The 22,736-nt window shown below is 35.9% G+C and overlaps 1 protein-coding gene across 4 annotated transcripts; it reads left to right on the top strand.

The window, feature by feature from the left end:
• Positions 1–804: 804 nt before the first annotated feature.
• On the top strand, positions 805–22,527 carry LOC143249818 (proclotting enzyme-like). Of its 4 annotated transcripts, none has more exons than XM_076500309.1 (8): positions 806–960; positions 1,294–1,392; positions 2,460–2,651; positions 4,431–4,597; positions 8,873–8,991; positions 12,551–12,825; positions 14,464–14,606; positions 22,275–22,527. In XM_076500309.1, the coding sequence occupies exons 2-8, from the start codon at positions 1,311–1,313 to the stop codon at positions 22,425–22,427; spliced, it is 1,131 nt and encodes a 376-aa protein (XP_076356424.1). In that variant the 5' UTR covers positions 806–960; positions 1,294–1,310; the 3' UTR covers positions 22,428–22,527. The 4 variants fall into 4 exon arrangements, with proteins under 4 accessions (XP_076356426.1, XP_076356424.1, XP_076356422.1 ...); XM_076500307.1 differs by lacking the exon at positions 806–960 and adding an exon at positions 1,123–1,156; XM_076500311.1 differs by lacking the exon at positions 2,460–2,651 and having other exon boundaries at positions 805–960.
• The last annotated feature ends 209 nt before the right edge of the window (positions 22,528–22,736 follow it).

Here is a 22,736-nt window from a genome sequence, read left to right as displayed (position 1 = left end):
TTAGACTCTTCGTGGATTAAAACTCAGATCATACTGTTAATTATTTGAGTTCTAAAGAATTTGTTAATCACAAGGCTTAGCTTTACTGTTCTTTGCGTATTTTCCTTTCTCAAATATGGTTGGGAGAATTTGACGAAGGAACCAATTGGTTAGATTTTCATTACTGTATTTCGATAGGTATGACCGCAGTGAAAACAACTAATATCTCTCGAATAAAATTCACTACAAATTATTGATTTTTACGAAATTTATCGAACAGACTCTGAGAATAAACTAAGTTTTGGTATTTATGAAAATCGAACACAAGTAATTTGTATCGTCTGGGTGTTTCTCAAAATTTCACAAAGAGGAACCATGTGTGATGAAACGAGTTCTGCATCATTCAATCTTTGAAAATTGGGTAAAAGTAAAAGGTGTCAAAGGTTACCAGAAGGAAGGGAACAGTTTTACTGGTGTAATGTGGACATTGTTTTTCAGATAATTAAATAAGTAATATTCATTTTACATACCTAACAAATGAATAAGAATATTGATTTAATGGATTATATTTCGGAGTCCCCAACTATTAGATCTGGGATTTTACTTTTGATTCCCGTTGATGACAAGGCAGGGTGCACAGTGTTCACAAAATCACTGTTTCTCATTTCAAAATGTTTACTTTTAATTTCTATGTTCGTAAAAGAAAACAAAAAAAAACTATTCTACCATTAATCGTATGTAATCTCGAACTAAACAAATTGCATTTTGTTTACATACTCATAACGGATCTTGAGTTGGCAAAATGCCAATAAACAGCGCCTACAGGGCTGATTGACTTCACCCTATTCGAATTCATTCTCCGAAACAGAAGCACACTGACAAGGCCCTGTATTTGTGGTAAGTGTGGATACCGAAATCCTGTTTCGGATAGCCAGTCTCGCCCTCGGTGAAATAGCAGATGTTGTAATCTCGTGGAAACAGGTATTTACCTAATTGTTTAAATCACTTTTATGTCATAATTTTTATGTCTTATTATGAACGTTAAGCCGGAGTTTTATTAGTCATTTTACATACGCATGCGTAACTACGGGATTTCCTTAACTCAATATCTGCGACAAATTCCGAGCGAATAAAACTAGCGTCTAGTTTGTAGTTTAGTTTCAGAAAATGAAGGATGGTGAAAAGCTACACGTATAACATTTAGTTTAAGCTAGAAAATATTGTCTTATCTAGGTTTATAAACAAATGAACAGTATAAGGAATGTAAAGAAAAATAACCATTTTGTTTGACTGAGCTATTTCTTTACATTGCAGGTAAAATAGGAAGCAAAATGAGAGGCAATCAGAAGTATATTATTCTACTTTTCTTCGGAGCTGTATATGTGACGAGTGAACATACCATCATCGATAAAGGTACTGTCTTTCAAACCTAGATAAAATTAAACTAAAATTACACGTTCTTGGTTGTTTTTTTTTTGGTTGGTTTTTGGAATTTCGCACAAAGCTACTCGAGGGCTATCTGTGCTAGCCGTCCCTAATTTAGCAGTGTAAGACTAGAGGGAAGGCAGCTAGTCATCACCACCCACCGCCAACTCTTGGGCTACTCTTTTACCAACTAATAGTGGGATTGAACGAAACATTATAACGCCCCCACGGCTGGGAGGGCGAGCATGTTTGGCGCGACTCGGGCGCGAATCCGCGACCCTCAGATTACGAAGATCACGCCTTAACGCGCTAGGCCATGCCAGGCCCTTATACGTTCTTACCAAGGTTTAAAGTACAATCCATAAAACAAAGTAAGTTCAATAATAGACTGTGTAACGTAAAGTACTATTTAGGTACTTCGGAATAATTATTAATGAGATGTTTGAGTTATTTAACTTAGATTCTGGTTGTATCGTTTAAATGATTACATTTCGAATAGAGTTACTTAATTCTTTGTTACTTAATTCTTTGTACAACCCACATTACAAATGTTGTTATCCGAGAGGAGAAGGAAAATTTCACAGTTGATTGGTTGAAGTCAAGCACGAAAGCACGAGTATGGAAAGCTGGTTTGTCGTGTTGTAAACCATTCTACTGTGTCACTGAGCAGTAAATATGAGAGACTGATTATTTGTAATTATAAATTAATTGGTGTCAATGTACCATCAAGAACATTCAATATTTATAAAATAAGTGTTTGTTTTGTTGTTGTTGTTTTTAATTAAGCACAAAGCTACACAAAGTGCTATCTGTGCTCTGCCCACCACAGGTATCGAAACTTGGTTTTTAATAAAGTGAATCAATAAGCTCTTCATTCGTGTACGTTTTCAAGATAAAAAATTTAAATAACCGAAATAATTTGACGTATGTATCTAAATAAATGAGCTATTAATTCAATCACTTTGTTTTTCTTCAAGAATGGAAAACACGATTTGAAATATATGAAACTGAGAATATGAAAAAAAATTGTTTCATTTAAAATAAATCTTTTTCAGTTGTTTATCCGTACGAGCATCCCCTCTTCGGTAGTCCATGTACCCAGTCTTTTAGTGGTTATGGAAACTGTCGGGATATACTGATGTGCCCCGAGCTGCTCTTCAAGTCAGATCCGGCAGTTGTTCGAAATGCGTCGTGTGGATATGATGGTTTTATTCCTGTTGTATGTTGCTCATTGTCAAACACCCCAGGTAATTTTGTGTCATGGTCTGTGGGAAACTGTTATTTGTTTTTTGGTTTGATTTTGTGGAAACGTAATTCAGAAAGACTGTGTGTGCGTGCGAGTATGTTTTCTTATAGGAAAGCCACATCGGGCTATCTACTGGGTCCACCGAGGGGAATCGAACTCCTGATTTTAGCGTTATAAATCCGTAGACTTACCGCTGTACTAGCTGGGAAACAGAAAGACTGAAATATTATTTTTAACAGACTGTTATCAACCTCTGAACTTAAATATAATTGTAATTCCAACATGAACTAATGATAAACTTATTGGGCTGAGAATCCGATGGTCTCGGGTTCGTTTCTCGTCTTCAACTGTGAGCCGTGGTAAAACACAGTCAAGCCCTCTATTCGGTTAACTGTAGCCATTTCAGGCAGCAATGCTGCCAACTGTTTGTTTTCTTTTTGCTGCTGAAAAATTAGAGACGGCTATTCTATCCATGTTTAAACCATAGCAGTATCTGACGTGACAGTTGCGTGCATAAGATGTTATTTTGCAAAGTTTTGATTTCTTTACAGGTTTTTAAAGATTATTCAAAATTGTATTTTCTAGTACAAATCTCGTCTGAAAGTTTGTTTGTTGTTTTAATTTCGCGCAAAGCTACACGAGGGGTATCTGTGCTAGTCGTCCCTAATTTAGCAGTGTAAGACTAGAGGGAAGGCAGCTGGTTATTACCACCTACCGCCAACTATTAGGCTACTCTTTTTACCATCGAATAGTGGGACTGACCGTTACGTAATAACGGCCCCACGAACATGTTTGGTGTGACGGAATTTCGAACCCGCGACCCTCAGATTATGAGTTGAGAGCCCATTCTCATCTGAAGAAAATTAATCAGTGTTTTACAGGATTAAATACCGATACACTGTTGTCAAATTATCAAAATAATAAAACTCCAGCGAAAGGATAACAGGTTCATGAATAAACGTACACTCTTAACCAATATTTCAGTCTTACACCAACAAGATAAATAATATCAATACTTTGAAATATGGTATTTTAAAGTGCTTTGCTATTTCGCAACAGATGCACACTTGTATTGAAATTTGATTCAGTCTAGAAACACTTATGAGTAAATAGAAACGAAATAAATGCGACAGAAATCTCTTAAATAACGTTTACTAAGCCAGAAATTTTGTTCAACGTAATGTGCCGGATTCTGTCATAAATGTTAGCCTCTGAAGCAAGAGTTTATCGAAAGTGGATTCCGCCATCACATGAGGTACTTGTGCCGCTAGCCCTCTGTGTAAGGCTAGTTTCTGGTTGTCATAGGAGGTGGAGATATAACCGGATTCCGAGAATTAGGTTTGCCGGCTTTGGAAATAATGTGAATAATGAGATACTTTCAAAAGGAGTCCTTTCACCTTTGAGAGAGACGAGACCGACTTGGACATTTTTGTTGTACGGTTTTATGTGTATGTGTTTTTTTAGTTGTTTTTTTTTCAATCTTCTGGCCAATCGTATGCTGCAATTTTTAAAAAAATTGCAGTGCAAAATTAGATTTATTTCAGTTTTACTTTCTTAGCAAATCAACCAGTTTAGTTTAAACAGTTTTTCATTTTATTTTATTTGTATTGCGTTAGGTTTTACTTGTTTTGGTTGTTGTTGTTGTTGTTTTGTGCAGATTAGTTTCTTTTCTCTCATTTTGTCGACATTAAGTCAATTAGTTCTTTTTTCACATTTTCAAAATATTTTTTTAGAAGATATTAGTTACGCAGAGAATCTAACTAATTTCTTACTACTTCAGGATGCGGTTATAGTAACCATCAGACCACCACCATAAGTAACCTTGAAGAACCTGCTGCAGATCAAGATAAACCTGCGACAAATCTAAATACAAATTCCACTGGTAGTACAGCAAATGTTTTACCAGAAACTGTACAGTTAGCTCAACCAGAAGAATGGCCTTGGATGGTAAGATGTTTGTATTTTTAAACTCAATTATACAACAACAATTTCTGGGTAAAAATAAAGTGTATAATAAAATGCCAACAAACACCATATCTGCTATATCCAGTGCAGGCTAAGGGCTTTTTCTTAACACTAACATTTTTCAGGCTGGCTGGGATACGACAAACATATCAAGGTTCATTTCGTACCTAAGAGTAAAATAAAGTTATAGGGGTAAATGCATTCGTAGCACATGTTGCTTATTTAGTGACAATTATTTACGAACGTGTATGTAACTAAAACACATAAGTTTACATCTTATTTTATAGGATGTAATTTTACGGAAAACCTGTAACAAAATCATTCAGAATCTACTTTTCAACTAAATATAAGTAATCTGAATTAAACACATATTTTTCAAAATGTAATAACATAAAACACAAACCTTATATAGGTTATAACTTAAAACGTATTAAGTCTTCTTTTATTTATTTTATATTTATTTGAGTAAAACTTTAATTATGCTTTCTCCTCTCATTCTAGAAAGCACTTTACTTCCATAGTCTTTATACACACGTGTCTAATGTGTCTTGGTGATCGCGCCTTTCAGTCATTCAGTCATATGAGGAACAATCCTCATATCTTTCCATATTTCTTGATCAATCAGAACCAAACTTAACACAGCGATACAGGATGACAAGAAAGTTATTAAGGAGGTTAGATCTCCATCTAATTTTATACTGATAGAATTATCGAAAACAATACGTCTTTGTTGTCAGTATTGGTAACTTTGTGTGTACTTATTGCACTTTTAATGTTTATCGTGTTAAGAAGACAAAAAAATAGAAGCACAACTTCCTATCGTTTGTTACAAATGAGCTTTTGTTTCACCCGTCCAATGAATATGTACTGCAGCTAGTACTATGTATACGAGGTCTGTTAAAAAAATACGCGGACTGACGTCATAAAACAAAATGTACTTTATTTAGAAGTTACAGGTCTGGGACCCCTTCAAAGTACTCTCCTCCCCAACGCACACACTCATCCCAACGGTGTTTCCACTTGTTGAAACAGTTCTGGTATGCTTCTTTTGTAATGTCCTCCAGCTCCTTCGTCGCATTTGCCTCAATCTCGGGAATCGTCTCAAATCTTTTTCCTTTCAAGGGTGTTTTGAGTTTGGGGAACAAGAAAAAATCACAAGGAGCAAGGTCAGGTGAGTAGGGAGGGTGGGGAAGAACAGTGATCGAGTGTTTGGCCAAAAACTCACGAGTTCTGAGGGCTGAATTTCGCAGCAACGCGGTGCATCTTCAATTTTTCGGTCAAAATCTCGTAACAAGATTCAACTGATATCCCACACTCTTCAGCAAGCTCCCTAACAGTCAGACGTCGATTTGCTTGCACCAGGGTGTTTATTTTGTCGACGTGTGGGTCGTCAGTTGACGTGGAAGGACGTCCAGGACGCTCATCATCTTCAATGGACTGTCGAACATCCATAAAACGTTCATGCCACTTGAAACATGCCGTACGCTTCATAGCAACATCACCGTAAGCCGTGTTAAGCATAGCAAAAGTTTCAGTCGCAGATTTTCCAAGTTTAACACAAAATTTCACAGCAAGTCGTTGCTCCTTCAGGTCATTCATTCCGAAATCCGCCAAACGAAAAAATCGCACTTCACTTAAAACTGCGTAGCTGATACACAAATAAAGATATCTGCAATCGGGAAATGGCGTCGTAATCAGCTGATCTTTGCGAACCTAGCGATACCAAGCGGATTCCCCTGGAATCAACTGGAGCCGCACAATTCAAACAGTCCGCGTATTTTTTGAACAGCTCTCGTATGTATGTAAATCTATGAAGACATAAACAAAACATCAATATAATTATCTAGAACTGTATATTGATGGCGTTTTAATTGATGAAGATGTGGCTAAAGTGGACGGAGTGCATGAACGCGTAGATTACATTCTGATGATCAGAGATTAAATATAGTGCTGCATAAACTATCGAACGCGGTGTATGATTTTATAATCATAACTTTTTCGTGTTTTGTGGAATCCTATTGGCTCACGATTTACTGACACGAACCTTGCTATGGGCCGTGTACTGTAGACTGCTATTGGCTCACGATTTCCTTAGGTTTACATGCTTTAAATCCTTCAATGCCTGATTCTTGTACGTAAAAGTTGCGAATGTGTTTGACTAGAAATTAATGGATTAATTTTTAAAGAATCTGATGTAAGCAAAAATCTTAAAAGTTAATTAACTAGTGATTTACTGAAGCAAATATGGACAAATGGTAAAAACTAGGTGTACCTAGATAACTTTAAAACATGATCAGAAGGCAATTTGATTGTTGAAAACATTACTGAATTGGGAGAACTGAAGCTGTGACTACATTGAATGTATATACTGATATTTACATATTGATTAAGTTGTAGTTTTTGTAGATGTAACAGAATTAAGAAGAACAGAATGTCGACTGAAAAATGGTCTGATGGCAACTTAGTAGATTGTCGTTTATGAATATACTATGGGTTTCTATCTTTTTGTAATGTTAAAATGTTTGTTCTAAGTTCATTCTTAGTTCTGAAGCGTTCAGATTTCAGTTAAAATGTGGCCTTGAAAAATCGTTAAACGATCTTACTTCGAGTTGCTTTTCTGCTTTTTCTGTTGTCGAAAGCAGATACCTACTGGATGAAGATAGCATTGACCTTCGACGCTTGTTCAGGTGATGTTTAGAGGTTACTGTCTCGCCTATAGTGTAGTGAGAATGACTAGTGAGATGAATACGAGTTTTTTTTTTGTTTTTTTTTTGTATACTGTACTTAGTCAGGCTAGAACACAGCTTCACCCTGAATGGTTGGAAGACAAGCGTCAGTAAAAACGATCGTTCCATGTAAATAAACAGCAAGTACATTTACTGTGTTTGCGTTTAATTGTAATAATAAAGGTTGTGCATTTTGGTTTATTCTTGTGTCCAGTCTCGTCATTTGACCTTGACATCGACTCAGCTAGTAAGAGATTTAGTAGCACACCATTTCGTAATCGGTGTTTTGAGTGAATATCTCGATTGTTAGTGGGCCTGTCTGCGTGTCTCCACATTGAATCTAGTTTTATCTGGATATACTACAAACGGATATGAAACTGGATTGGAAAGAACAAAACATAGACCGAACAATTACCAGATGGTTGTAGGCGGAAATGTGACTGAACTATGGAGAAGAAGGTATGAACGATGAAACCCGTAGTGTGATTTGCTAAAAATGTCATTGCTAATTAAAGTCATGGATGAAACAGGTCTAGACGAAAAACAAACAAACAGAACATTAATCATCTGGCAAATTCACTCTTGATGCATGGATGAAAAGGCTGTAGAGAAACACAAACAAAGAAACAAAAAATAAAACATTAATATTTTGACAACTTCACTGTTGGAGGCATGGATGAATCGAGATCTGAAATGTAACGTTAGTCATATTGTACGTGAGTAGAGTCACCAGTGAACTTATTATAACAGAGAAATTATCAATAGCTTCAGGACTGGGCATGCTTTCAAATATTGAAATAATTAAAAATACGAAGTGGTTAATTTGTCGAACTTGTTATTGGTGATTAAGGCTTCTTTGAATATTTCCGTATTTCAGTGATTTGTTTTTGAGTTACAATACTTAATTATTGGTGCGACCAGATGGTATTATTATACCATCTTGATATTTCAAGATAGATAGAAGTACGGGCTATATGAGCAAATAAACTACTGAAGTGCTGACATAAATACTATTTCTGGATCACATTTTAAACCTAAACAATATCACAATAGCTTTTACCAAAAGTTGCTTACCAAAAATTCTCCACTCAACCAGATCTTCACAGAGTTTATATTAAAACCGAATTCATTAAGTAAAACAACTTCATTACTACTTCTTATTCATTAATGAAGTGCTCTTGCGTTTTTAGGAACTACGATATAACACACCTTCAAATGAACGTTGCATAATATCTTAATTGTATGGCTAGGCTGCGCATCCAGAAACTACAATAAACACAGGTCTTCAAATGAACGGTGCGAAATATATTTATTGTATGGCTAATTTTCACTCGTGTTACTCAGCCAGGAAATTTCTCAGGAAATCTTTCTATTATTATTGCATTATTGAATATTATTGCTGTACAATACATTGGTTTTTGCTATTTTTTCTTTCTACGATAAAAATATAAAATGATCTCACGTTTATAGGTGTACAGCTTATATTGTTTTCTTTTTACATAATTTTTTGCTATATTCATTTGTATTTCAGGCTATATTGTTCACTGAAACGTACACAACCAGGAAAGCTCGTTGTAACGGAATTTTTATTAGTAAACTACACGTGTTAGTTGCTGCACATTGTGTTCTTGACGAGGAGACCAACCAGCTGTAAGTTTGAAACTTATTCTTAATTTTTAAGTACGTTGCTGATGTAACTGGTAAGTAATTGAGATGTTCCACACGTTATCAATAATTTATGATTAGAGCAAGCTACATACCTAGATGAGGTCTAAAAGTTAGCCTAGTAAATAACTTAGGTAATTTAATACGCGAAAATACTGAATTTTGCATTATTATAAAATAAAAACTACGTGTAATGGTTGGTATGTATCGATTCGTCTGTTGGGTTCCCTTGTTGTTATCAATATTTTCGGCCGTAATTCTAATAATATGTCAAAATGTTCAGTGAGCTTAGAAGGTTTAAATTCATGTATTAAGCTAACAATGCAAAATAGACCTCATAATAAAACATCGTCACATTAAAGTAAGAACATACACACCTGTTCGAATTAAAAATATAATTGCTAAAATGTTAAAATTTCTGAGTGTTGGCAAACTTAAAAAGCTTTATAAAAAGAATAAATAAAAAGGCTGAGCACATGTTAATAACAAATGGTAAATAATCATAGAAAAATATATATTTTGTAAATTGTTGTGGCTCAGATTTGGTAAAACAGTTTTAACTATCCAAATGAATATTATAGTAAAGTGTCAACAAAGCGTATGTTTCAACCACTCTTAAAGCTTACATTCTAACGAACGTGCCTTATTCATACATTTTTAAAACTTAAGATTTTTGCAACAATCAACCAAAATTCAATTATTTTACGAAAACAAAATTCCTTTCTCTTAGTGTTTGCCAAACTAGTTGGAGTGTAAATGTCTTTCTTCTTCTGAGGTATACTTCATATTTCTGTTGTTATCAGAATCAGTTCTACCTATATTAAGACCTAAGTATGCTGTAAAACATGTATATTTTTTCAAACTGATGATTTAACAATGTTAATAAATAATTTACGAAAGAGTCTGAGGGATTACTGCTTGTTTGTTTTGTTGAATTTTGGACAATGGCTATCTGCGTTAGCTATCCCTAATTTTAAAATTATAAACGAGCGAGAAGGCGGTTTGTTAACATTAGCTGCAACCACATCGTGGACTTCTTTTTGACGACGATTAAATTATTATGGCTCTACCACAGAAAATGCAAGCATGTTAAGTAACGGATTTGAAACCCTCAATTCGCAGATGTAAACCACGAGACCATGCCAGGCTCGAGGAATTGAACTGTACTGACGATCTTTTAATTGAGGTTATTTTCACACCAGGCCATGTTTTTCATCGGCTTCGGTCTAGATTTTCAAACAGTCAGAGTTGAAAACAAGAAGGAATTCTCAGTAGCCGAGGCACTTGAAATTTTTTTAGGCAGGATAAGAGTTAATTAACCTATGATACCTCCCCTTTCTCTTCCCCTAACAATATCAAGTATGGGATGCGCGTATACCCGATTCAGTTTTATTACTTATCAGGATCACTGCCACCAAATTATAGAACATATAAGGATATTTTCAACGCTATTTTTCTTTAAATATTAATAAATAAATTTTTGTTTGTTTTTGTTTTGGAATTTCGCACAAAGCTACTCGAGGGCTATCTGTGCTAGCCGTCCCTAATTTAGCAGTGTAAGACTAGAGGGAAGGCAGCTAGTCATCACCACCCACCGCCAACTCTTGGGCTACTCTTTTACCAACGAAAAGTGGGATTAACCGTTACATTATAACGCCCCCACGGCTGGGAGAGCGAGCATGTTTGGCGCGACTCGGGCGCGAACCCACGACCCTCAGATTACGAAGCGCACGCCTTAACGCGCTAGGCCATGCCGGCCCATAATAAATAAATTTACCATGTTTGTTTTTTTAACAGAACTAATTTTCATGTCTTTAAAACCTGCTTTACCTTTTTTCTTGGATATTTTGATCACTTTATTTCGTTATTCAACGGCCTGGCATGGGCAGCTGGTTAAGGCACACGACTCGTAATCCGAGGTTCGCGGGTTCGAATCTCCGTCACACCAAACATGCTCGCCCTTTCAGCCGTGGAGGCGTTATAATGTGACGGTCAATCCTACTATTCGTTGATAAAAGAGTACCCCAAGAGTTGGCGGTGGGTGATGATGACTAGCTGTCTTCCCTCTAATCTTACACTGCTAAATTATGGACGGTTAGCTACAATTTCGTGTAGCTTTGCGCGAAATTCAAAACAAACAAACCAAACGTTATTAAAATACTCATCGAACAAGTTAATCTGAAAAGAGCTATACTTAAAATTTTGTGTTATCTTCTTCTTTCTTTTGATAAGTTGAAAGGGATTTCCTTTAAGGTTTTGGATACACTTAGTTCTAGTTTAACGTGCAAATATGTAAGTAAAAAGAGTGCGCGTTTTAACTTTGAGCCACGGGTTACATGGAACATTAATTTCATTTATGTACATTTTCTGTAAAAATATAATAACAACAACAAAACATAGTATTATGTTGTAACTCTTGTGATTAATTCCATAATTAGAAATACTACTATTGCACAGAAATTATGAGTACATCCCGCGCTTGTCGAAAGCGGGTGTGTTTACTCCAAGAGTTATCTGTCTGAGTCTGTGAAGAGATTTCTACGAATCTCGTGCACTTTTTTTTTATTATTATTCGAATACGAGCTCTTTCTTTTATACCACCTTTTCCAAGAATTTGAATTTGGCATGTAACTTTTTTTCCGATTTCTTGAGAAACTCTAGGACTGATAACAATGAGAACGAGAGAACAAAATGCAGAGTTGGAGGATGTTGCTATATTTTGAAATATAACACAATGTAACACAAATGTTGTTCATGGATAGTATGTCTTATGTTTTAAATGCTTATGTTGTGAAATTACAAACTTTGCTATTGTGACTTGCATAATGAGATTTATAAATTAACCTATTTTCTATGTAAAAACAGGCAAATTTGCACATTTTTATTCACGTAAGGTCTGAATAAAACAACATATGAATCAATATTTACATGTATTTATACTAAAGTTATACAAAAATGAACAATGCTTAGAAGTTAGTGGGTTTTCGAGATTTGCGACTGTAATATAAATCACTTTCATGTATCAGCCCCCAAATATAGTCTCCCATCGTGTTTTCGTTATACGCTCCCAGGTCATAAACTAAAATTTGAAGAGCAAAATAGGTATTTTCCATTTACTTTAAGCACAAGCATAAGCAATTGAGAAATAACACTTTTTGCCCAGGAACAAGAGAAAGTAAAAAATTTTGTTCAATAGTATTATTAAACAAAATTGTCTCTCTGCATTTTCATAAGCCATTTCTGTGTATAGTGTCGATTGGATGGATATTTTGTAAACAATGTTACTTGAAATGAAGATCTATTTTGATATCAATGAATGCGCTCAGCATTGTTTCAGATCAGCCATATTTTTTGTTTACGCTTTTTAAATAATTCTCCACAAGTTCATTGTTATGTTTATTTTTACTCCAGTGTCACAGCACCTAACCAAACTGTTTAATAATTGCAGGTAACAAACTGGACACTAAATGCTTTTCAAATTTAATAAAATTGGTAATGGTAATGTTAAAAATGAAATATTTGAATGTTTGTACCTTCTTTCCAGTTTACCGACTTCAAGATTGTCTCTCCAAGTCTGGTCAAAATCGTCTGGAAGTACAGGGACTTACGGGAACACGTTTAGGCTTCCTGTCCTCCACGTCAAAGTTCATGAGAAATTCAGCATAAGTTCCTTTATTAACGACATCGCTATTCTGAAGTTAGACTTCGCTGCTGCGAATACTGGTAATATTCAGCCGATATGTCTACCAGCCGAAGATGCTCCAGTGAAAACCGACTCTTTCAGAGCGTACTACGCAACAGTGGGATTTACACCTTTCAGTAAGATTCCACTTGTTTGTTTTGGGAAGTTCGCGCCAAGATACACGAGGGTTTGTCTGTGCTATCTGCTCCGAATTTGGGACTGATAGACTAGATGGGCAACGAAAAATGCGATTAACCGTAACATTATAATGACCCCATGGTTGAAATGGCGAACATGTTCAGTAACGAGATTTGAACTCGCGACCCACACATTGCGAGTCGAGTGCCCTAACCACTAGGTCATGCCACTCCTCCTTCCAACTGTAAAACTTTATGGTTTAGTTTCAATGGCAGTTTTGATTAACAGCTCACTTAACATGGAGTATTTAGAGCTATATTAAGGATTTTCCAGAACTGTTAGATCGGCACAGTTTATCTATGATCCATGTATTATACAGTAGATATACAAACTAAAACTGAGCGATGTTAATACATCTCTCAACATGAAGTTTTGCTTCCAGTATATTTTATACAATAGCATATGCGTGGTTTCCATCTGATAAGCATTGTTTTGATCGGGGAGTTCCACCCATTGCCAAGACGACCCATCGTAGAAGCCCTGTGCAAATGTTGTGTTCCTCCTAGCCGACTATAATTATAACTTATTCTGTCATTTAACAGTAAGACAGAAATTACAATATTTAAACAGCGCATGAGGTAATTTATAAACTTACACCAACTCATTAAAATTATTCACATGCGCAGCAACTTGTAATGCAGGCCCTGATTTAGATGCTAATTTTAGGTACTTCTACAGGCGCAAGCAAAAGAAAATTACGGTTATCTTACAATCTCAGCGGAAGTTAATGAACTTAAGAAAGTATCAAGTTAACAGGAGCTCGGACATTAAATGGGAATTAAAATACACATAAATTGTATATGTGACCCACACAATCTCACAGTTTGTTAAAGATGAAAGTTGAATTACGTTCATAGCAGCATTATATCGCTCTCACGGCTAGAAGGACTAGAATATTCAATAAAGGGATTCGAAATTGCTGGTTTTAAATTGGAAGGTTGAGATCCCAAACCACCTAGCCATGCGAGGCCTACATTGCGATGACAGACAAAACTACCTATACTTCTAATTTTATTTCTTGGTGCATCTTTCTTAAAGACTCACAAAAAACAAATGATCTGATTGTTTGCTTTGATGGCAGTTAGTGATAACAGTTTAAAATGTAGACAAATAGATTGTTCATGATGTTTCCCACAGAACAGGGAAAAAGTACTGCAAGTGTTTTACTTTTTTTAACTTACAACCAATGAAGAGACAAATTCTAGTTGTAATTTAACAATAACGCAGCTTTGGAGCTTCCATTATTATGCTACATTTTCAGATAAATAGCATGGCACTGACAAACTAAGTGCTTTATTCTACTTAAGAATCTTCGAATTTGTGTTCACATTGTAATGAGACTCGTCAAATTGTATTCTGATCTCAGTAATTATTGTTTATGTTAAATGTAAGGCAAAAGTAATAACATATTTTTAGTTACGAAGTTTAAAACCTTTGATTACTCCACTTATCTATGGATATGTAAAGTATTTGTGATCAAGCTTAGCGTTTGGTTAAATATTATGCTTAACTTTAATAAATACGTGTTTATACATATATGCAAAAGAAAAGTATCAAAATAAATATAATTATATTAGATAAATCACTGGACGTTGAAATCCACACCCAACAACTAGCAGTTTGGCATCCATCTGACTGTAAGGCAATTTATCGGAACATTATTCCGTCAGTAGAGGGCGCTATGTGCGTGGGGGAAAGCTATGAAGAGGACGACTGTGAGGTGAGTAAATTAAAACTATCTGAAACACATGTTGTGATGAAAAAATTAAATCCCACATAAATAATGAAAAAATGCACACAATACGGAATATATTGTAATAATACTCAGCTTTTGTCTGTCCTGAAAATGTGCGTGCACCTTACCACGTAAATCAAAATGCTCTTCCTTTCAACGGATGTAAAACTAATTTAATAGATATTTTTGTAAAACGCCATAACAAAAGCTTATCAAAGACTTTGAAAAGGTAAAAAAGTTAGGTCGCAGAATAACATTATAACTTTATTTATTGATTGTATTAAAGACGGTAAAGTTTAGCCCTAACTAAACTAAAGCAAAATACATACACAATTTACAATGTTAATCTATATTTTTATCGATAAAATACTAAACAGAGGCTTAACAAATGTTAGGCCTGAATCAAGCGGCCTTTTATTTTTCAGTGTCTACTACGGTTAAAATTATTTTGTTTTAGAAATTTTGTATTTTTTAAATTTCAATTGTAGCTGGGATACCTGAAAGATCAAATAAAAATTCATGTTCTTATGTAAGTTAGCTTTGATAATATTAAGTAATCTTGCAGCTCATAATCATAACAAGTATCAACCATTTATAGCTGAAGTCGCACAGAAACATGTATACACACAGCAATGTTTCAGAATAAAATACACGGGAAAAAAGAAATCTTAACCAGATTTGCAGAAGATTTGGAAAGACTTTCAATTATCGTACGTGAGCGATCCTTGTAAATTGATGGATTTGTTTGCACATAGCCCATTTAAAAGCACCATAACACACGAGGATATTAGAATTAGGCTGAAGCAAATAATGTGCACATCCTTAAAGAACATTTTGATGTTGGCAATGGAACATGATTCCATAAAAGTTGTAGATTAATACTGGCGACAGTTGAGAAGAATTTTTAAAAAAAGTAGACAACTAGTGGCATAGAATAGAGGGAATATGCCACAAAACAGTAAGTGTTTCAGATATAACTTGAAATAACATAATGTCAAGAATTAATGACAATGTTTGTAAGGAATAAAAACGTTTTCTAGTGGATATTACAAAGGGGAGTTGTAATAAATGCGGTAAACTTGGACATTACAATCGAGGCTTTGAGGAATCAACAGCTGTTAAGACACCAAGAAAGTGCACAAAGGTGAGTTTTCAAGTCCAACCAGATCGAAAGAACAACACAGAGCTAATGAGACATCAGTAAGATATGAATAAGTTGGACTCATGAGACGTAGTTCAAAAGGAAATGCTTCATCTACCACGACGAAAAAATAAGTTAATTATTTGAAGTAAATAGTCCATGGGCTTATTGATAAAAAAAAAACCTTGCATCCTACTGTTTGACATTGGCCTCACTGCTACAATTTTTCTTCCCAAACTGTTGCTAAAAATAGTTGGAAATTGCCTCCAGAGATGAAGAATGTAGAAGGATTTATGCAAAGAACATGTGGTCATAAAGTTCCAGTTAAAAATAAATTGGAGGTTACCTTACTGTAGAAAAGGGTTTCTTCGTCGTGATGTGTGGGTAATGAACGTGAAGAAAGAGTGCATTTTTGGAATGTACTTCATGCGGAAAAATGAATGTGAGGTCAGATTTGTTTTAGTAACCCCATGCTCTATAACTGGGAAATCCTTGTGAGTCGCATGGCAATTTCTACATTGGAGGTTGGACATCCAGTGGAAACTAGGACACTGGTCATAAGTGAGATACTTCTATTAAGAATTACTAACAAAAATTCTTTATCTAGTGACTGAGGTATAGTGAAGCCAAATACTCCAGCATTTCATGAGATATTAGTGGGCAGGAAGATTAGCAATGTCGTACGTACATGAATTTATCCAGGTTTGTTTGTGTATAATTAAGGGGCACAGTGCACTATTTGTATTGTGCTCACCACAGATTTCGAAACCTGATATTTAGCATATATAGCCCCCCGCTAGTACAGCGGTAAGTCAACGGATTTACAACGCTATAATCAGGGGTTCGATTCCCCTCGGTGGGCTCAGCAGATAGCCCGATGTGGCTTTGCTGTAAGAAAACCCATTTAGCATATAAGTCCAGAGATTTGCCACTAATGGCTTTACCTTAGTAAGACGTAAATCGGTTTGTAATAAAGTAAAATATAATTATATTGCAAGTGCTGATGAAACTGGATACTATCAGGCTAACGTGGTATGGCTGAATAGTTCCTGTTGTGAGAGAGGACAAACTCTAAAATTAACTAGGTGTTTGGAAGATAGGTAATTCATATTAAAGGCCATTCAACACAATCGTCTTTGTAAGTACGTCAGTGAGAGAATGGCTAATTACGTATCTCCAGAGAAGATCTTGTCAACAGAATTTTAATCTGTGGAGGTACTTCAAGTTTCTGACTGGAGTGCTTCCACAGGATCATCAATCGTTGGTGTATTCTTTCAATTATCTACCTAGGATGAACTCTCTCAGCGACAGGATGGCAGGTGAGAACAAGGAAAAATACGTCATCCCCCTCTGTATATTTTAAGCCTTTGAAAAGAAAACTAGCAAAAAGACTTGTTGAAAGAAAAATTTAGTGTAATGTTTTATTTATTTTTATTAGGATTGTTCAGGAAACTTCACAAACCAGGAAGAGTTTATTGTAAGCCATTATTTTAATTTTGTAATTTAAATGTTGGCTAGAGGGAGCTGCCATTGTTAATGATAAACTCATGTCAAAAGGTTTAATGTGATAGGACTAGTTCACCTAGAAAGTTCAAAGGATGTAATGTAACGTTTCTTCATACAGTCGATAGTCGACGCTCTATTGTAAAAACAATATGATTTTTGAACTGTGTGGAGTTTTCTTTTATGTTGAAAACTAAATTGAAATATAGTCAAGGAAACAGTTATTTTAAAATAGAAAGTTGAACCAAGCTGTGTGTTTTCGTGAAATATTTATATCCAGAGGCAGATTTAGGTCAAGTGGGTCCTGGAGCAGTAGATTAGCATTTGGACCCTCAGTTATCAATGCAAATGCGTATAATGCATAAAGATTTCTTCTTTTTTTCTTTATGGATCCAACTGGTCGGAGTCCTAATGGACCTTCTGTTTCTTTACCACCCTTAATATGGCCCTGTTGATTTTTTTTTCTGCTATCACGCTCATCGAGTTTATTTATACAAGTTAGTTGATTCATTATGTCAGTCAATGCCATTAACGCAGGCCTGTAACAACTTACGGTAGTGTACAAACTATTAGAAACTTTGAAGGAAAATAAAAAAATATTATTATTACGTGAGCTGCACACTGAATTATTTTCACCAGACAATCTTACTTGACAATGAAATGCTACAATGCTACAACAGTATTACTTTTTCGTCTTTCGTACATAAAGTTGTAGGAATCACTTTTTGAGTAGATTTTAACATACCGTTTAATAATATAAGTTGTAACACGCAGGTTGTAAACGATTCAGTATATGGAAGGGTTAAAATTAAATTATTAAGAGTATAGTTTTAAAACGCAATTGATCGAAAATTTAAATTAAGCAACATGTAATGCAATACAGTCTTTATTTAACTAATTATCCCTCTAGTGTTCATTTTTATACATCCTTTAAGTTTGGTTTTGTTTGTTTTGAATTTCGCGCAAAGCTACATAAGGGCTACCTGCGCTAGCCATCTCTAATTTAGCGGTGTGAGACGAGAGGGAAGGCAGCTAGTCACCACCACCCACCGCCAACTCTTGCTTACTCTTTTACCATCGAATAGTGGGATTGATCGTAACATTATAACGCCCCCACGGCTGAAAGGGCGAGCATGTTTGGTGTGACAGGATTCGAATCCCCGGCCCTCGGATTAAGAGTGGAAATTAATAGTTTATACAGGAACTTCGAGCATATCAATGGTAAGTTTACACGACTTACAGCGTTAAAAGTCGGAGTTTGAATTTCTGTGCTGGACAGAGAAGATAGGCCAATGTAGCTTTGCGTTAAAAAGTGTGTGTAATTTCTTATAGCAAAACCACATCGGGCTATCTGCTGTGTTCACCGAGGGGAATCGAACCCTCGATTTTAGTGTTGTAAATCCGAAGACTTACCGCTGCGTTGAAAGAATTAACTATAAGGAAAACATCAATAGAAACATACATTGTAAAATTATGCACTGAAGGAAGAAAAATCACGAAACCAAGTAGTGGTCAAAGCTCAGTATAGCAAAGTGTACTGTTATAAATTACACATATACATTATATGGCCAAACATATGTGGACCACTGACCATCACACACATATGTGTTTCTTGAACATCTCATTCCAAAACCATGTGCATTAATATGAAGTTCGTCCTCTCTTTGCTGCTATAACATCCTCAACTTTTTTGGGAAGGCTTTTCACTAGATTTTTGAACATGGCTATGGGGGTTTGCTCCTATTTAGCCACAAGAGCATTTGTGAGGTCAGGCACTGATGTCGGGCGAGAAGGTCTGACTCGCAGTTGGCGTTCCAGTTCATCCCAAAGGTGTTCGATGGGGTTGAGGTTAGGGCTCCGTGCAGGCGTCAATTTCTTCTACAACAACCTCGGCAAAACCATGTTTTTATGGACTTCACTTTGTGCACAGGGGCATTGTCATGCTGAAACAAAAAAGGGTCTTCCCCAAACTGTTTCCACAAAGTTGGAAGCAGCACACAATTCTTTAGAATGTCATTGTATGCTGTAGCATTTAGATTACCCTTCACTGGAACTAAAGAGTCGAGCCCAAACCATGAAAAACAACCCCAGACCATTATTCCTCCTCCACAAAACTTTACAGTTGACACTATGCATTCAGGCAGGTAGCGTTCTCATGGCATCTACCAAACCCAGATTCGTCGTCCGTCAGACTGCCAAATAGTGCAACACGATTAATCACTCCAAAGAATGCGTTTCTACTGTTCCAGAGTTCAATGGCAGTGTGTTTTACACTGCTCCAGCTGACGCTTGGCATTGCGCATGGGGATCTCAGGCTTGTGTACGGCTGTTCGGCCATGGAAATCCATTTCAGAAAGCTCCCAATGAACAGTTTTGTTGCTGACCTTGCTTCCAGAGGCAGTTTGGAACTCGGTAATGAGTGTTGCAACTGTGGACTGAGGATTTTTACGCGCTTCAGCATTCGGCGATCCCGTTCTATGAGCTTGTGTGGCCTACCGCTTCGTGGCTGAGCTGTTGCTGCTTCTAGGCGTTTTCACTTCACAATAACAGCACTTACAGTTTTCCGGGGCAGCTCTTGAAGGGCAGAAACTTAACGAACTGACTTGTTGGAAAGGTAGCATCTTATGACAATGCCACATTGAAAGTTGCTGAGCTCTTCAGTATGACCCATTCTACTGCCAATGTTTGTCTATAGAGATTGCATGGCTGTATGCTTAATTTTATGCATCTATTACCAATGGGTGTGACTGAAATAGCCGAACCCCGTAATTTGAAGGAGTGTCCATATACTTTTGGACATGTAGTGTATACATATATATATTTTTTTCATGTTATAATTTAAGTGTTAGCTAGAAGATCCATCACAAAATGGATTTGCGAAATGTATATAGCAAGAACTAGATTAGGAGATGAATAAAAAAAATGGGAATTTAAAAATCTACAAATAGGGACTGAAAATACTGTATAGATTACTTAGATTACTGTATAGATCAAACTAAAAATCTCTAGTAATTCTAGGTGGCAGCACCGAACCAAAATAGGGACTTGTAGTTTGAGTAAGTTATGTCTACAGTATCTTCAGTCTTGGTTCCTTACTTTTTACAATCCATATTGTGCATATTTTTAAATTCCCAATTTTTAGTCCATCTTGTTTGTTGGCTTTTTTAATCCATAACTACGGACAAAGAATTACTTGATAGAGTGGCTAACTATCTACAATAAATCATCACGAACTATTAATAGTGATGATAAATATAGCTAGAAATTAGCGGAGACCGTTCGTGATGATTGATTGTAGTTATTGGCTTTTTGATCGCATTATTCCGAGATGTAAGATGTTAATCTGTAACTGCAGGTTGTCATGGAGATTTGTTTGAGAGTACAGTATGCTTTTAATTTGTGTGTAACTATATTATATTAACTCGGATTACTAGTCGAGTGCCTTAACCAACTGGCCATGTCGGGCGCTGTATTTGTAAGCTGTCAAGGGAGCAGTAATGATAATAAGAAGAAATACACGTTCTAAGAGGATTTTCTTTTCCTTTAAAGTCTAACGTGCATTCTTTTCTAAGGGGAGAGGAATTTTTATATATGTACAGTCTTATCAAACAATAGTAAAGATCTAAAGTGTTGTTTGCGTGAAATATTTAACCGTTTAAAGTGCTTTGGGCCCGACTATTCTATTAGAGAGTTGTTATCTTTGATATCCCTATTATGAACCACTACTGTGTCCAACTCTTGGGCTACTCTTTTACCAACGAATAGTGGGATTGACTGTCACATTATAACGCTCCCAAGGCTGAAAAGGCGAGCATGTTTAATGGGACGAGGATTCGAACCCACAGGTGGCGAGTCAAGCGCTCTAACACCATCTGTCCACCTCAGGCCATAGGGAGTATTGTATTAGAGGGAAAACCTGTAAACCCAGATTAAATAAAACTGAAGACGTTGTGCATATGAATTGTATTTTATTCTGCTAAAAAACGAAACTGATAGCTCAGTGAGAAATAAATCAAACACATGAATACTGTATCGATAAAGTCCATGAAATCATGAACAGTTTTGTCAGCACATGTTGCATAAGTATGCATTACAAGAAGAAAAAAAACAGTTGCTAAGTCAATAAAACATCTAAACATCAATACGCTGTATGTAATGCAAGGCGTTGTATTGTAAAATAAAACTTAGTAGTTAAGAAAGGAAAATAGTCTTCTGTAGGATATACAACTTACATATTAATACAATAAATAAACGAACTTAGAACACCAAAAACTCGTAATCCGAGGGTCGTGGATTCGAATCCCGGTCGCACCAAACATGCTCGCCCTTTCAGCCGTGGGGGCGTTATATGTTACGGTCAATCCCACTATTCGTTGGTAAAAGAGTAGCCCAAGTGTTGGCGGTGGGCGGTGATGACTAGCTGCCTTCCCTCTAGTCTTACACTGCCAAATTAGGGACGGCTCGGTGCAGTGGGCTAACAACCTACTCACTTAAATACTTGTTGAAGAATCCGCAAGCGATTGCGGCCCTATGTTCCTAGATGGAATCTAATGGTGATAACTAACTAACAACATCAAAACGTTGTTTTTATTTAATTGGAGAGTCAAAAATTTCGCTTTACAGCTTCTTCAAGTGCGTTTACTAAAACATAAATCGATATTTTTGTATTATTTGCACTATCATCACGTTTTGTTTTGTTTTTTTATAGTTGTTGATACACAAGCTTTTGGTCCAATCACCTGCACCTTCTACAGGTCCCAGGCGTTTAATAAACAAGATCTAACGGAATTATTCGAATCTCTAGTTCCCTAGCAACAATGAGAAAAACAAGAAATCTTGTTCATTAAAGAAACGTGGTGATAGTCCTAATAAATTACTTAATACAAATATGAGTACTCAGATTAAAACCCTTAGAAGTTACTTACCATTTTGTATTATTTAGTTTGTAAGAGAATTATATATATATATTAGGTATTTTAATGTGCTTGTTTCCTTTTCTTTCACTCCAGAGAACAAGCTTTGGACAGGCTGTAATGGTGAAGACCTTTGAGGGACGATATTTTTTAGTTGGGATTATGTCCACCAGGCCAAACTGTAAGTTACCGTGGCTTACTGTTCGGGTAACTCAGTACTTGCAGTGGATTTACAAAAATCTGGCTTGATTGCTATGAAATGTTTTTATTCGTAGATTTCTTGGTGCCTTTTCATGCCTTAAAATAAGTGTTGTTTTTCGGGATATTAATAAAGCCAGATACAAACATATGTTTATGCGGTATTTATCAGTTTAAACAACCGGATTATTTTATCTAGTCTGCACGAATGTTTTCCTTCCTGGAACAGTATCATCTGCCTTAATATAAGGAATTGTCTTGATACCCCCTTTCCCTGAAGTCAAAATTTAACCCTTAAATTTATAGACACTAACTCACCAGTATATTGAGTATACCAAAATCACCAAAATCAGTATATTG

Source organism: Tachypleus tridentatus, chromosome 4 (assembly GCF_004210375.1).
Source record: "Tachypleus tridentatus isolate NWPU-2018 chromosome 4, ASM421037v1, whole genome shotgun sequence".
Taxonomy (NCBI): Eukaryota; Metazoa; Arthropoda; class Merostomata; order Xiphosura; family Limulidae; genus Tachypleus; species Tachypleus tridentatus.
This window is presented reverse-complemented; position numbering and strand designations above follow the sequence as displayed.